General features: G+C 42.1%; 1 protein-coding gene across 1 annotated transcript; it reads left to right on the top strand.

The window, feature by feature from the left end:
* Window positions 1-2,860: 2,860 nt before the first annotated feature.
* On the top strand, window positions 2,861-3,502 carry LOC110913379. Its single transcript, XM_022158216.1, has one exon. The coding sequence runs from the start codon at window positions 2,861-2,863 to the stop codon at window positions 3,500-3,502; it is 642 nt and encodes a 213-aa protein (XP_022013908.1).
* The last annotated feature ends 11,576 nt before the right edge of the window (window positions 3,503-15,078 follow it).

Here is a 15,078-nt window from a genome sequence, read left to right as displayed (position 1 = left end):
GTGTTGATTTGCTTCTTGATGATTGATGATTTGTGTTAGTGATGTTAGACATCATAAGAAACCTACTAGATTGTGATTAAACACATGATCTAGTAAGTTAAGGTGGTGATCTTGTGAAAGACCAAGATTATCATGCTTTATGTTTTAATGAACTTGAAATATGAAAATGATTTTATGAATAATGAAGCATGTAACATGATTACTAGACATAAACTTGGATGATTTCAAAAATAGTTTTCCAAAGAAACCAAGTTAAATAACAAGATTTACATAGACTTGGTTTTTACATAAACAAACATTATTTTTAAAGGTTAAACAAGTGTAGAAACACTAGTGAAGCAAGAAGATTTCATGAAGAAATGTTTTTGTAAAACATGTTTACAAGTTGTAAACACCTAAATCTTTCAAAAATGAAGTTTATAAAGAAGTAAATACATTTTGGAGGGTAACTAAGTCTACTAAACACACTACCAAGTCACTACAAGTTTTTATGAAAGTTCAAGTTCATGATTTTTATGTAAATAGCATTGTTTTGGCACTTGGTAAGTGTAAGTTGTTTAGGGTTGATTGTTGATTGTTTGTGATGATTTCTAAAAAGAAAATGATATGCTTTGATAGCATGGACACCTCCATTTTTAGGGGAAACTATGGCAAAATTTTCTAAAAAATATAAACACTTAGAAATATATTTTCAAACAAATATTTACAAGTGTATTTTGATCATGAGTTTTCAATATAAACCTTGCCATAGATTTTGTTACAAAAATACAAATATTGGAGGTTGGTTTTTGTAAATAAAAATAACTAAATATATATATTTTGAAAAGTATATATTTAGAAGACATGTGTGTGATTATTTGTATACTTGGTGTAATAGTTATATTATTTTAGGATTAATGTAATGTAACTTAAAAAAATACCAAGAAATTACAATCCAAAATATTACAAAAAATCAAAAGGAATAAATATATAAGTCACACACATAATATTGTGAAACCGAACGATAGAATGTAACTTACAAATATTCCGGAAAATACATTTATGAACATGTTTTTGGTAAATATTATTTTGGATACAAAAGAAATGAAAATATTATTTTTATTATTATTACAAAGTATATCATATTTTCGACAAGAAGAAAATATATTATTTTTGAGAAGTAAAAATATATTTCCTAGAGTATTTAGAAGATATATGATTTTTGAGAAAAAAATATATATTTTCTTGAAATACATTATTTTTGGGATGAAAGTAAGTTTACATGTATTTTCTAAATTTAGACTTGAAAATACATTACATTGGATATTTATTCCGGAATAATCCATTAAAAATTTAGTACAAGTATACTTAACAAATACAAGAATACGAATATACATGTATGAGATACCCCCATTCTTGGGAAGGAAATACGAAAATAAATACATGAGAAGTATTATTACAAAAATACTGTTTAAACAATTATTCCAAAATTAAATATAAATTAAAGTTAAAATAATCATTATTTTAACAAGAAATTATAACTTGGGATAATATTAAAAGGAACGTAACTCAAGAACATAAATATTAAGGCAAGGCACGACCCGTTCGTCTAATAGACCCTAGTACATTGTAGGTAGTCGTGTTTGCTGATGAGATTTGAGTTACGAGTACCGAAGATGCAAAACTATGAGTTCATGTCCCCCTTTTCTTTTAACTGTTTTCAGTTTTATAACTTCGGGGGTGAAATACATGTTACAATTGTCTACAAACGTTTTATACATGGTATGGTTAGCTAAGGAGGGTTACTGCTTGATCATGTGAAAGGTGGGTACAATACTTAAGGCCATTAATCCTCGTCGTAGGACCGAGGGACATGAGTGATAGATCTATTTGGGTGTAGCGAGCCCACACCCATGAGGACCAGGGTGGCCCATGTGGTGAGTATGTCCACATACTAATGCCGTGGAAAAATTCCGCTAGGTTTGAGTTTTCCTGCACCATTTCACACATACCATTCGCCTTGCAAACCATTGGTGATCTGTTTTTCCTTATTGCTACATACCAGGGACATACATACATACATACAGACATACTTTAAAGGTTTATTCATACACAAAAACATGAACTCGCTCAACTTTTGTTGATGTTTTCAAATTACATGTATTTCAGGGAACTAAGTGGATCTGGCAGGTGTATGCATGTTTTTCAAGCTGCGTCATGAATAAAGGATGTCATCCGCGTCAGTAGGGTTTAGGAGATGTATCTTAATCCTGGACGAGATACATGGTTCTAAACTCAGGTTTGTTTAAGATCTTTTGTCGAGTCTTCGTGATCTCATTAAAACATGTTGTGGTTTGTAATTTAAATTTGGTGTCAACGTTTCCGACAAGTATGTTATGTTATTTTTAAACTTAATTAATGGATGAACATCTTATGGTTTTATCATATAACGTTGTTATGATTGAATGCTATGATATTAAGAAAGTCACACCAATAATCATGCTTCCGCAAAAGTCAGGGTGTGACAATTAACCCTATAAATTCATAAAATACAATTTTCAACTCAAAAAATAATCCAAAACTATATCATTCCATATGAAAAAATATTCCTAATAGACGCTCCATCACATTTATTGTAATTATTGTAATTGATTGTAACTGGTCGTGTCCATATTTACGAGATCCTAATTGATCTCATCTCATTGTATTTATACCAACATTGTGGAATGAGAATAGACAAGCAATTACGTGATCTTTTATGGTATCACGAGCCTAGCCCTTTCCGCCTCCCCACTGCCGCCGGTCATTCATCTTCCACCGCTGGCTCCTCTCATCTTCTTCCCTGTTTCTTTTTCAACCCTAATTACTTCCACCTTCGATCATGGAACCAAAACTCCACCCTCCTCTCACCGTTTCAAACACAAAGAACCTGATTCCCATAACCCTGGAAGCCGAATCAACACAATACTCGACCTGGTCTGAACTATTTCGCATTCAGTGTCGTGTTTACCAAGTTCTCGATCATCTATCCCCCAAACCCACCACTGATTCCGATGCCGCAAAAACTACCACAACAAAACCCACTGATGATTCTGATTCCACACCAAAATCCACCACCCCACCTCCAGCCGACGCATCTTGGGACAGGCTGGACGCTGTTGTCCTGCAATGGATCTGCAGCAAAGTCTCGACCGACCTCCTCAACACCGTCATCACCCTTGGCATGACCGCCTACGACGCCTGGACAACCCTTGCTAGCCTCTTTAATGACAATAAGGCTGCTCGAGCCCTCCATCTCACCCACAAACTCACCACCACTCGACCAGAGAATTTCCCGAACATGTCGGCATACTACGAGGCCGTCAAGACTATCGCGGATGAACTCAGTAACGTTGACTGCCCGCTTGATAATCATCGCCTTGTCTTGCAGCTGCTTGCAGGATTGACTGGCGCTTATGAAGGTATCTCCACTATCTTGCAGTCGAAAGAACCCCTGCCTTCCTTTTATGAAGCCCGGACATAATTGTGTATAATTGAAGATCAGAAGGCCGAGCGGTCTCTGCAGGCGTCTCAATCTGTAGCCCAAGCCCTAGCCGCCTCCACCACTAAACCCGGCAACAACACGGACAACTCCTCTTCTTCTGACCGGTCTCGTGGTCGTGGACGTACCCGTGGTCGAGGACGTGGACGTTCCAACCAAAATTGGTCTGGCCGCCCCCCCAATCTTCTGCTGGCTGGCCTATGCAGGCACCGTTTCCCTGGTCGACTCAGCAATCATGGCAACCTTATGCACGTCAATACAGTCCATGGCTATCTTGGCAAGCGCCTCCTTGTCCCTACCCGTCTACTCCTCAGCCGAACACGAAGCAGGGACAGGGCATCTTGGGTCCGAGGCCTTCTCAGGCACACTACACCACCTACTCTCCTACAGATATCCAGCAGGCACTCCATACCATGACACTCCATCCGCCTGACTACTCTGATGGTGTAATAGACAGCGGTGCAACCATCTCCATGGATCCCAACTCAGGTAATTTTCGTACTATTATTAATAATAACATGAATGAAAATATTATCGTTGGAAATGGTAATACCATACCGGTTATTGGACATGGACCCCAAACCTTTAAACCACCCTACCCACCTTTTCTCCTTAATCGTGTGCTCTATGCCCCACACCTTATTAAAAAGCTTATTTCGGTTCGTCAATTCACTAGAGATAACTCTGTTTCAGTTGAATTTGACCCATTTTGTTTTCTTGTGAAGGATTACAAAAGCCGGATGCCTATTATCTGGTGCAACAGCAGCAGTGATCTTTACACATTCTCAACCAAGGCCCAGTGTTTCTCCACCACCACCGTTGTTGCACAATCCTCCACTCTCTGGCACTAACGCCTTGGTCATCCTGGCCCAGCTTTGATTCAATCTTTAAAGAATTATGCTTCTATTAATTTTAAGTCTTTGAATAAAAACATTTGTGAACCGTGTGTGTTTGGCAAAAGTACTAGATTACCATTTTACCCATCCCCTGATACTACTTCGCAACCTTTTGATATCATTCATAGTGATATTTGGACCTCCCCGGTTTTAAGCTCGGGAGGCCATCGTTATTATGTTGTGTTTCTTGACGATTATACTAACTTTCTATGGACATATCCGATTTCAAACAAATCTCAAGCTTTTACCGTCTTTACAAACTTTGCTAAAATGATACACACACAAATTCAACACACCATAAAAACCTTTCAATGCGATAACGGAAAAGAATACGTAAATACATCGTTTAAGTTTTTTTTTAACCAGCATGGCATTCTTTTCCGTTTATCTTGCCCCTACACCTCCTCCCAAAATGGGAAAGCAGAGCACAAAATACGTTCCATCATCAACATTACCCACACACTTCTCGCCCAATCCTCCCTACCGAATTACCTATGGAACCATGCTTTAGAAACTGCCACGTATCTCCTAAACATTATCCCTAGCAAAACACATCAATTTAAAACCCCAACGCAACTTTTGTATCATCACCTACCCACTTATGACCACCTCCGAGTTTTTGGTTGCCTCTACTACCCCCTCATACCTTCCACCAACAGACATAAGCTTGAGATTCGCTCCTACCCCTGTGTCTTTATCAGATATCCACCCTCTCATCGAGGTTACAAATGCCTTGACATCAAAACCAATCGTCTCATCATATCTCGTCATGTACTTTTTGATGAATCCAACTTTCTTTTTGCGACAATTAAAACATCAGCAAATACCACCACTACCACTTCCTCACTGAACCTTTTTACCCACAACTCTGGCCACATGTCTCCCACTCCATCCCTATGCCATCAGCCCAACCACACTCCCCTCTACATACACCCTCAACATCACCATCCTCTCCTCACAGCCCAATCGGCCCACCATCCTCGACCCAAGCCCACTCGCCAACCTCAGCCACCCCCCAATCCTTACCAGCCTATGGCCCAGGCCCCTTTACCCACGAATCCACCCCCCATAGCCCACACAACTTCCCACAGTACACACCCACATTCGTCCACCCCTTCACCGAAACCACCTTCCTCACCAAACCCACCTTCACCCCCTACTTCACCTCCTGTCAACCAACCAATACCTACCCCAACTGTCCACACCCGTACCATGCGTACGCGTGCCATGGATGGAATTCATAAACCGAAACAACTTTTTAACCTCCACATCGATACCATCGTTCCAATTCCAAAATCCCCCACCTTGGCTTTATCCATATCGAAATGTGGTAGCACCATGGCCAACGAGTTTCATGCGCTTATTAATAATAATACGTAGGAGTTGGTTCCACGAGACCCGCATATGAACATCATTAGAAGTATGTGGCTTTTTAAACACAAGTACAGGTCAGACGGGTCTCTTGAACGATACAAGGCGCGAATGGTTTGTGATGGTCGGTCTCAACAGGTTGGCATTGATTGTGGGGATACTTTCAGTCCTGTCGTCAAACCCGCTACAATCAGGATAGTCTTATCTCTTGCACTGTCCAAATCATGGCCTGTTTATCAACTTGATGTTACTAACGCTTTTTTGCACGGTCATTTACATGAGACAGTCTACATGCATCAACCTATGGGTTTCCGCAGCAAAGAGTTTCCAGACCATGTTTGCTTACTTAAGAAGTCTCTCTACGGGCTCAAACAGGCCCCTAGGGCCTGGTACCAGCGATTTACTGATTATGTCTTAACCCTTGGCTTTTTTCAGAGTCGCTGTGATGCATCCCTTTTCATTCTCAACAGTGCGGGTCACACTGCTTACCTTCTCCTCTATGTTGATGATATTATTCTTGTTACTTCGACTACAGGTCTGCGGGAACATCCTCTCTCTCTCCTCTTCAAGGAGTTTGCTATGAAAGACCTTGACACACTCAGTCTATTTCTGGGCATACATGTCAAACGCACAGGTGACTCTATGTTTCTATCTCAGCAGAGCTATGCCTCTGACATCATTGAGAGAGCAGGTATGACTTCCTACAAACCCGCAACCACACCAGTCGACACTAACTCAAAACTTAGTGCGTCGTCTGGAACCGATTTCGAGAACCCTACCTTATACAGAAGCCTTGCGGGTGCTCTACAATACTTAACTTTCACTCGTCCCGACATCAGTTATGCGGTTCAGCAAGTATATATGCACATGCATGCCCCTAAGACTGACCATTGGAATGCCCTGAAACGCATTATTCGATAGATACAGGGGACGCTCGATCTTGGCCTCACTTTAGGATCTCACAAATGCTGTCGTGACGTGATGGCGTGGGCGGAAGTTTGGTTATGAAATCCATAGCTATACTCTCCCACTTCCATATGGGGATTGGAGGTTGTTCGAGTAAGCTGGAAGGTGATTGATGTTCAGCCTTAACTCTCGCACAAGTCAGGCAACTTCCAACATAGAGAGCGATATCCCGTTTCATACCTGGCCACCAGTACTTGTAACGAAGATCCTGGTACATTTTATCGGCACCGGGATGAATAGAGTATCGGGATTTGTGGGCTTCATTCATTATAATCTTTCATAAATCGGTCCGCTTAGGGATCCAAATTCGGTCCAGGTAATAGAAAATCCCATCTGCTTTGCTTACAAGCTGAGCTCCATCGTGATAGATTCTCTCCTTCTTCAAAGTGCGTTCATTAAAGCAAGCATGCTGGGCTTCGCGGATGAGAGCTTCGAGATTGTACTGGGCTTGGGTATTGCGAATACTGAGCAAATAACTCCGTTTGCTGAGTGCGTCGGCTACAACATTTGCCTTGCCCGGGTGATAACGAATCTCACAGTCATAATCGTTAAGAAGTTCTACCCATCGGCATTGACGCATATTAAGTTCTTTCTGATTAAAGATGTGTTGTAAACTCCTGTGATCGGTGAAGATCGTACACTTGGTACCATACAGGTAGTGTCGCCAAATCTTAATGCAAAAACAACTGCGCCTAGCTCGAGATCGTGGGTTGTATAGTTCTTCTCGTGGATTTTGAGCTGACGAGATGCGTAAGCTATAACCTTGTCTCGTTGCATGAGAACATAGCCAAGACCAAGGTTGGAAGCATCACAGTAGACAATGAAATCGTTGTTTCCGTCCGGCAATGTGAGAACAGGAGCATTGCAGAGCTTGCGCTTAAGGGTTTGAAAAGCAGACTCTTGTTTAGTTCCCCAAACAAAAGACTTGTCTTTGTGGGTAAGAGCGGTAAGCGGCACAACGATTTTAGAGAATCCCTCGATAAATCGTCGATAATAGCCCGCTAATCCAAGAAATGATCGGACTTCAGACGGGTTCTTTGGCGTAATCCAGCTTTTGACTGCTTCAATCTTCGCGGGATCGACATGAATACCCTGACTATTCACGATGTGACCCAGAAACTGAACCTCCTCCAACCAGAATTCGCACTTGGAGAACTTGGCATAGAGTTGGTTCCCCTGGAGTAACTCGAGAACCAAACGTAGATGTTGCGCGTGTTCGGATTTCGATTTGGAATAAATCAAGACATCATCAATGAACATGATGACGAAACGGTCAAGATAAGGTTTACACACGCGATTCATCAGATCCATAAAAACCACGGGTGCGTTGGTTAGACCAAAAGGCATAACAACGAACTTATAGTGGTCGTATCGAGTGCAAAAGGCTGTTTTGGGTATATCTTCCTCTTGTATGCGCAACTGATGATAGCCTGAACGTAGATCGATCTTCGAGAAACACTTGGCACCCTGCAGCTGATCAAATAAGTCATCGATTCGAGGCAAAGGGTAACGGTTCTTGATAGTTAGCTTATTCAATTCCCGATAGTCGATGCACATCCTGAACGACCCATCCTTCTTTTTGACGAAAAGGACTGGTGCGCCCCAAGGAGAGGTGCTCGGGCGAATGAAGCCTTTTTCTAGTAACTCCTGGAGTTGGTTTGAGAGTTCCCTCATTTCGGATGGCGCGAGTCGATAAGGGGCTTTAGCAACAGGGTTAGCTCCAGGAATAAGGTCGATACGAAAGTCGATATCACGACTTGGCGGTAGTCCGGGAAGATCATCAGGGAACACCTGAGGAAATTCACTAACCACTGGGACGTCTTTGACTTCAGCCTTCTTTTTCTTTTCCTTCTCCGCTACTACAATGTTGGCCAAGAAAGCGTTGTATTCCTTGCGGAGATACTTGCTAGCTTGGATACACGACATAAGCTTGAGAACTTTCGAAGCTGTTTCACCGTACAGACATAATAGATCACCATTCGCGAGCGAGAATCGAATCATCTTTTCAAAGCACACAACTTCAGCATGGTTTTCTCGAAGAAAGTCCATGCCTACTATGACGTTAAAACTTCTGAGTTGCATCGGAATAAGGTCGATTGGGAAGATGTGATTGTTGAGCTCGAGGGTACAATCACGAAGAACAGAGTTAACAGCGACGGTTCTTCCAGTAGCAACTTCGACTTCGAATGACGAGGGGAGATAAGAGCGCTTACGACTAAGGAGCTTCTCGAATTCAAACGACACAAAGCAGTTATCGGCTCCAGTATCAAACAAACATGATGCGTAAATACCATTCACAAGGAATGTACCATTAACCACGTTGTTGTCAGCCTGGGCTTGACGGGTGTTGATGTTAAAGGTTCTGGCACGGGCTGCTTGCTGTTGCTGCTGAGGCTGCTGCTGTTGCTGCTGCTGCTGGGGTTCTTGCTTCACAACCCGGTTCGGGCACATGTTTGCAAAGTGGTTAGGATCACCACATGCAAAGCAGACTCGGGCATTGACCGCGGGTGCTTGAGCTGCAGCTTGGCCTTGAGGGGCTGGAAGTAGAGCTTGATGAGCGGCGGCTTGAACTGGGGCTTGATGGGGACCACAGCGACAATTCGTAGTGAAATGCCTGTAGTGGTTGTAGTGGGTGCAGAAACGACAGGCGATTCCCACCGGATTATGGTATGAGCATGTCGGGCAGAGCGGGTGGGGACCTGTGTAAGCGCCCTTAGCTGGCGGCGCATTGATCACTGGAGCTTGTCGGTGGTGAGACTGCTGCTGAGCCGGTACGGCTTGCAGAGGGGCAGCAGTCGTTGTCACAACACAGTTCTTGTTGCTGGAGCTATTGTTGTTGTGCTTCTTCTTTCTTCTTGATGACTTGGAGGGTTGAGCAGTGGTGGTGTCGACGGTCGATGTGGCGGTGGCTTGGTGCAGAGACTTGGTATGCTTATCCCAAAAACCAGACTTTACCCGCTTGTCATTGATCTCGGCGGCAAGCAGGTAGGTTTCTTCGATCGATAATGGCTTGGCAGCATGAACGAAATCGGCAACACAATCGGGTAGAGCTCAAATATACTTCTTGATGGCCATGTCTAACGTCTTGACTTGATCGGGACATATGATGCTGAGCTGTTTAAAGCGTGCAGTTAAAGCAGCGTTTTCTCCATCCTTCTGCTTGATGTTCCAAACCTCGTCCTCCTGCTTTTGGCGTTCATGGGGAGGGCAAAATTCGTCCATCATAATAGCCTTTAACTCCTCCTAAGTCAGCTCATAAGCTGCATCATTTCCGCGCTTGTTTCGTTCGGCCGTCCACCAGTCTAGAGCTCGGGACTGGAAGACGCCTGTAGCATTGAGGGTGCGGAGATTTTCAGGACAGCCGCTTTGGCGAAGAGTGACTTCAACTGAATCGAACCATTGAAAAATGGCGGTAGGGCCATCTTCTCCGGTGAATTCTTTGGGTCCGCATGCTTTAAACTGTTTGAAGCTGAAACTAGTCTTGTTGGCATCCTTAGGAGCATCGATTCGCGACTCCTCAGACGATTTGCTGGCATTTTCAAAGACATCGCTCACAGCTTTTGCCACACTCTTGGCAATGATAGTAGCGAGACGCCTGTCTCTCTTCTCTTGGCGAGTAAGTGGGGTTCGGTGTCTAGATGACGACATGGTCTGCAACAGACATCGTCGTACGTCTCAGACACAACAAATCGAATCTCACCTCACACGTCTACTATTTACTAAAGCTTAGGAACACGCATCACATAAACACGCAGGCACATAACCACAGATTCACGTAATCACAGAAGCACATAGGCACGTAGAGCACAAAGACACATAACACATAAGCATATAAGCACATAGGCATTTAATCGCAAAGGCAGTCAGAATACAGAAACCTATCATTCAAAGCTCGCGTGTCGTTCGTATATAGCGGTCGCGTATAGTATATCGAATAGTATCGCATAATCGTATGGCATATCGAGTATAGTATAGCGTATGTTGTATCATAGTATTGTCTAGAATTTTAGCGACTTGTTAGCGTTTTGAGGTAGGATAGCATTACGAGTCGTGTGTGTCGATCGAAGTGATAGCAAAAATCGGGCGAACATCAAAATTAAACATACAAACAGGTAAATACACATAAAACACGTAAAATCAACGAATCATCAGAGTTGGCAGTTGCGGGCTCAGAATTGAAACACATAAAATCGAGGAAATGGATTGTCTGCGGCTACTAGACATTGACTACCCAAAGCGATTCGACTATTCACAATAGACTTATCGTCACCTTTCGACTTTCGGGATCGCGTTTCTGCCTCGATTCTTGGGCATTCAACACGTATTCCCTAGGTCATACTCGTGAGTTCAGGTCGTTGGAGTCCGTCGAGGCTTTGGTGAGATGAGTAAAAGTTGTAATAAGTTGCCAAGGTTCGGGTTTCTCCCTGGCTTAGCAATTTCTTCCTTGTTTTAGTAAGGTTTGAGGAGATTATTCATCAAATTATGGATTTCACTCCTGATTTGGTATAATTCTCCTAGTTCGTTATCGAAAATAATGAGGACATCATTGATAAATTGATAAAATCAGCATTGATCAAACAATTTTAGTTGAGAGTTTGCGGCTTTCACACCTAATCTCGACTAAATCGCTTGACTTTACTTGAAAATTCGAGTGCAGTGATAGCGAAGAATATCAGAATCTAGCACATAAGCTTGGTCTGTTGGTTCCTAACTATAGTCTAGGTCTCTAAGACAGCGACCCGGACTAGGTCGTGTCTAGCCTAATTCCCTATAGTTATGGCTCTGATACCAATCTGTCACACCCCAACCGATGGCGGAATCATCGGGGCATGGCACTGAGCGAAACAGATTGTCCAGAAGTTTCCATAACAATTATTATCACTATTCAGTTAAATGATACGTCCCATACCGTATCCCAAATAACAAACAAATTATTACAGATAACGCCTAGTCAAATATTCTGTTCCGACAACTCAGATTTTAAATAAGACAAATAAATATTGTTCAAATGCTCCTAAAGACCCAGACTGACAAGATCTACAGACAACTATGCTCTAGTTGCTTTTTCCTAACAGACAACTATTTGTTGGGGGCCTCTAGAGCTTTATTCTAGCCTCGCTTTCCTAGCAAGCAAACATCTTAAACACCTGTCACATACGTTAAAATAAAGTCAATACATATAATGTAAATGTGAGCATACAAGTTTGATAATAGCATATAGAGTTCGAATAGTTTACGCATAACTAGCACGTACACAGAGGAAAATGAAGCATGTTAATTATCGACATGGATCTATCGATACCAATGACTGCGGGTTGACCGTCCGAGACGGTTCGCAATACATGATTACCACCGTAATCCATGCAAGTAATTGTCCTTAACAACCCCCGTGTGAACGGGTGCTGAGTCCAAACTATAGTACTACGTCGTTAAGGCAGGTAGACAGCATTCCACGTGTAAACACAATCAACAAGCATTCATTTAGTCACGTAATACATACATATTGGTTAGCGTTCAATAGTTTGAGTAGTGTGATCGATTGTGTTTTAATATAAGTAACGTATGTAACACCCAAGAGTGCTAAAAGCAAAAAGGGATCGAGTATACTCACAGCGATTGATTGATGGATTGAAGGGAGCGCTTGAGAGTAGGGTTAGCCTGAATAGTTCGATAGCATAACGATGAATACACGTAAAATGGAAACAAGTGTAAGTGGGTCGAACAGCCTGGTCGATCGAACAGTAGATTCGATCGAATGGGTTGTTCGTTCGGCTAGACAGTTCGTTCGGACAGTCAGCTTGATCGGCCGGTAGGCTCGATCGGCTGGACTGTTCGAGTGGATTGTTTCTTCCTTTGAGTAGGATGTGTTTGTGTATGATGGTTTGAACTTTTGTAGTTTTCGTTGTAGTATTTGAGAACACTGAAGTGTTCTTACCTTTCAGGTCGATCAATCGAACGGTCTGTTCGATCGGCCGGCTTAACCGATCGTTTAGGAACTTCAGTAGTAGTCCTCAGCAGGATGTCCCTCGATCAAACAGCATACTCGATCGAACAACATGCTCGATCGGGTGGCATTCCAATACGTCGAACGAATTGAAAATCGATTAAGTGTTGAAGCATAGTATCTCATGATCCAAGGAGTAATGTGGACAAACAGCTGTTCGATCGAACATCATCTTGTTCAATACTATACTTCATGAAATTGTCAAAGTGTGGGGCCATATGCTAGCTGATCGGCTAGCCTGGTCGATCGGCTGGCATACCCGATCGGTTGGGCTGTTCGTTCGAACAGCCTAACTGTTCGGCCAACATTCTGACCTGGTCGGCCTGTTCGTCTAACACTTGGCTGTTCTGATTATTTGACGTTATATTGAGGTAGTTTGACAACGACCTGAACCAGGGAACCTTCGTTCTTACTTGTTTTCCCCTGCTCGGACAGGAACCACCCAAGTCCGGCCGGTGAACGGTTCGGAACTGTGGTTAAATGTTTAACCCGAAGTCGGTGAACCTCGTAGATAGAATCCGAATCTTGAACCAAACAACCATTAGAATGATTAGTGAGTTGGCTCAAGCTCCGTTTCTACCGGTTTGAAGGCATTGAGTGTAAAAGAGTTGAAAGAAAGTTGAAAATCCTTCTTTCAATCCTTCACATCTTGTAAATGTTTAGATCTTAGCTTGTTTGTGTGGAAATCGGTTAGGTCCGAGCTATTCATGGTGGATTGAGGCCAAAACATGATGTTCTTGAAGAACACCATGATGATATCATCCAAGAATGCTTAGATCTTGGTGATTTCACGGTTAGAAATCAAGATTAGAAAGATAGAAAGGTGTAGGAGCATGTTTTGATCAAGAAAGTACAAGATTTAGGATGAAAACTTACCGGAATCGGAAGAAATCTGAGAAAAGGTGAGGAGCACGAGCTGGTCGGTCAGAGAGTTTCCAAAAGTGGAAAGAATGAAAATAACAGCCCTATTTATAGGCTCCAAAAGAGGAAAGGGCTGGCCGATCGGCCAGGCATCCCGATCGGACAGCCTGCTCGATCGGACAGTCTGTCCGATCGGCTGGGCTGTTCGATCGGCTGACAGCCTGATCGATCAATAGCCTGGTTCGAGGGTTTGGTGCGGCGATTTTTGATATTTCGATTTCGATTGAAGATGATACGAATACGATGGAGTTTCCTATTCGAATTACTTTCACTCCCAACTACTATATCTAACATACAATCATCTATATTTCACCCTATCCTTACATTACCATTCGTCATAATTCGATTTCGATTGCATTCGATTTGAGTTTCGAGTTTCGATTCGAGTTTCGATTGATTCGATTGATCACCCCACAAAACATAAAGCAAACACGCACAGGTAACACATAAGGCACACACACACATAACAACAACCAAAGTTTGCGTAATTCGAGATTCGAGTTCGATGATGGTTAGATCGGTTTGATTATTGATTAGTTAACTTTATCGTATTGATACTTCCTACTATTCCCAGTCGTAAATCGGTTCGCGTCGATCAAACATTCGATTACTTCGATTCTTTCTTGATTACAACACTTACTCCACATAATACAAATAAAACATAAAATAGACTAATTATAGTCAAAGAAAGTCAAAGTTGACTTGGACTTTGACTTTGACTTTGACTTTGACATTCGAAAACACGGGGTGTTACATTTTACAAAGGTGACTCTGGTTCATTTTGTTCGCGAACAGGTACAACGTGGACAGGTCTGCATTCTTCATGTTCCAACCGTTATCAGATAGCAGACATCTTCACCAAAGGCCTTCCTCTGGTTCTGTTTGAAGATTTTCGTACCAGTCTCAGCATTCGCTCTCCTCCTGCTTCGACTGCGGGGGAGTAATAGACGCTCCATCACATTTATTGTAATTGTTGTAATTGATTGTAATTGGTCGTGCCCATATTTACGAGATCCTAATTGATCTCATCTCATTGTATTTATACCAACATTGTGGAATGGGAATAGACAAGCAATTACGTGATCTTTTAATTCCAAAAGTTAATCTATAATAAAAAAAAATCCAAAAACTATCGGTACCTTTTTTGATGATAGGTTTTACTAAGATGGTAAATCGTTGCCTTTTTGGGCTCATAAAAGATTAGAAGTCCAAATTTTTACCTTTGACCCCGTACCGGTATACCGGTTTAAACTTGTATAACTCAATTTACCGCGATAAAACTTCTTTGTCATTCTCTCAGTTTACCGGTATAAATCATGTCGACTAAGCTTCTAGCATCTGGTTTAACATGCTGGTATAAACCGGTTTTTAAAACCTTGATAAAAAGTCTTCTCGTGAAA

This window comes from Helianthus annuus, chromosome 15 (genome assembly GCF_002127325.2).
Source record: "Helianthus annuus cultivar XRQ/B chromosome 15, HanXRQr2.0-SUNRISE, whole genome shotgun sequence".
Lineage (NCBI taxonomy): Eukaryota > Viridiplantae > Streptophyta > Magnoliopsida > Asterales > Asteraceae > Helianthus > Helianthus annuus.
Note: the sequence above shows the minus strand (reverse complement) of the source record. Positions and strands in the feature narration are given on the sequence as shown.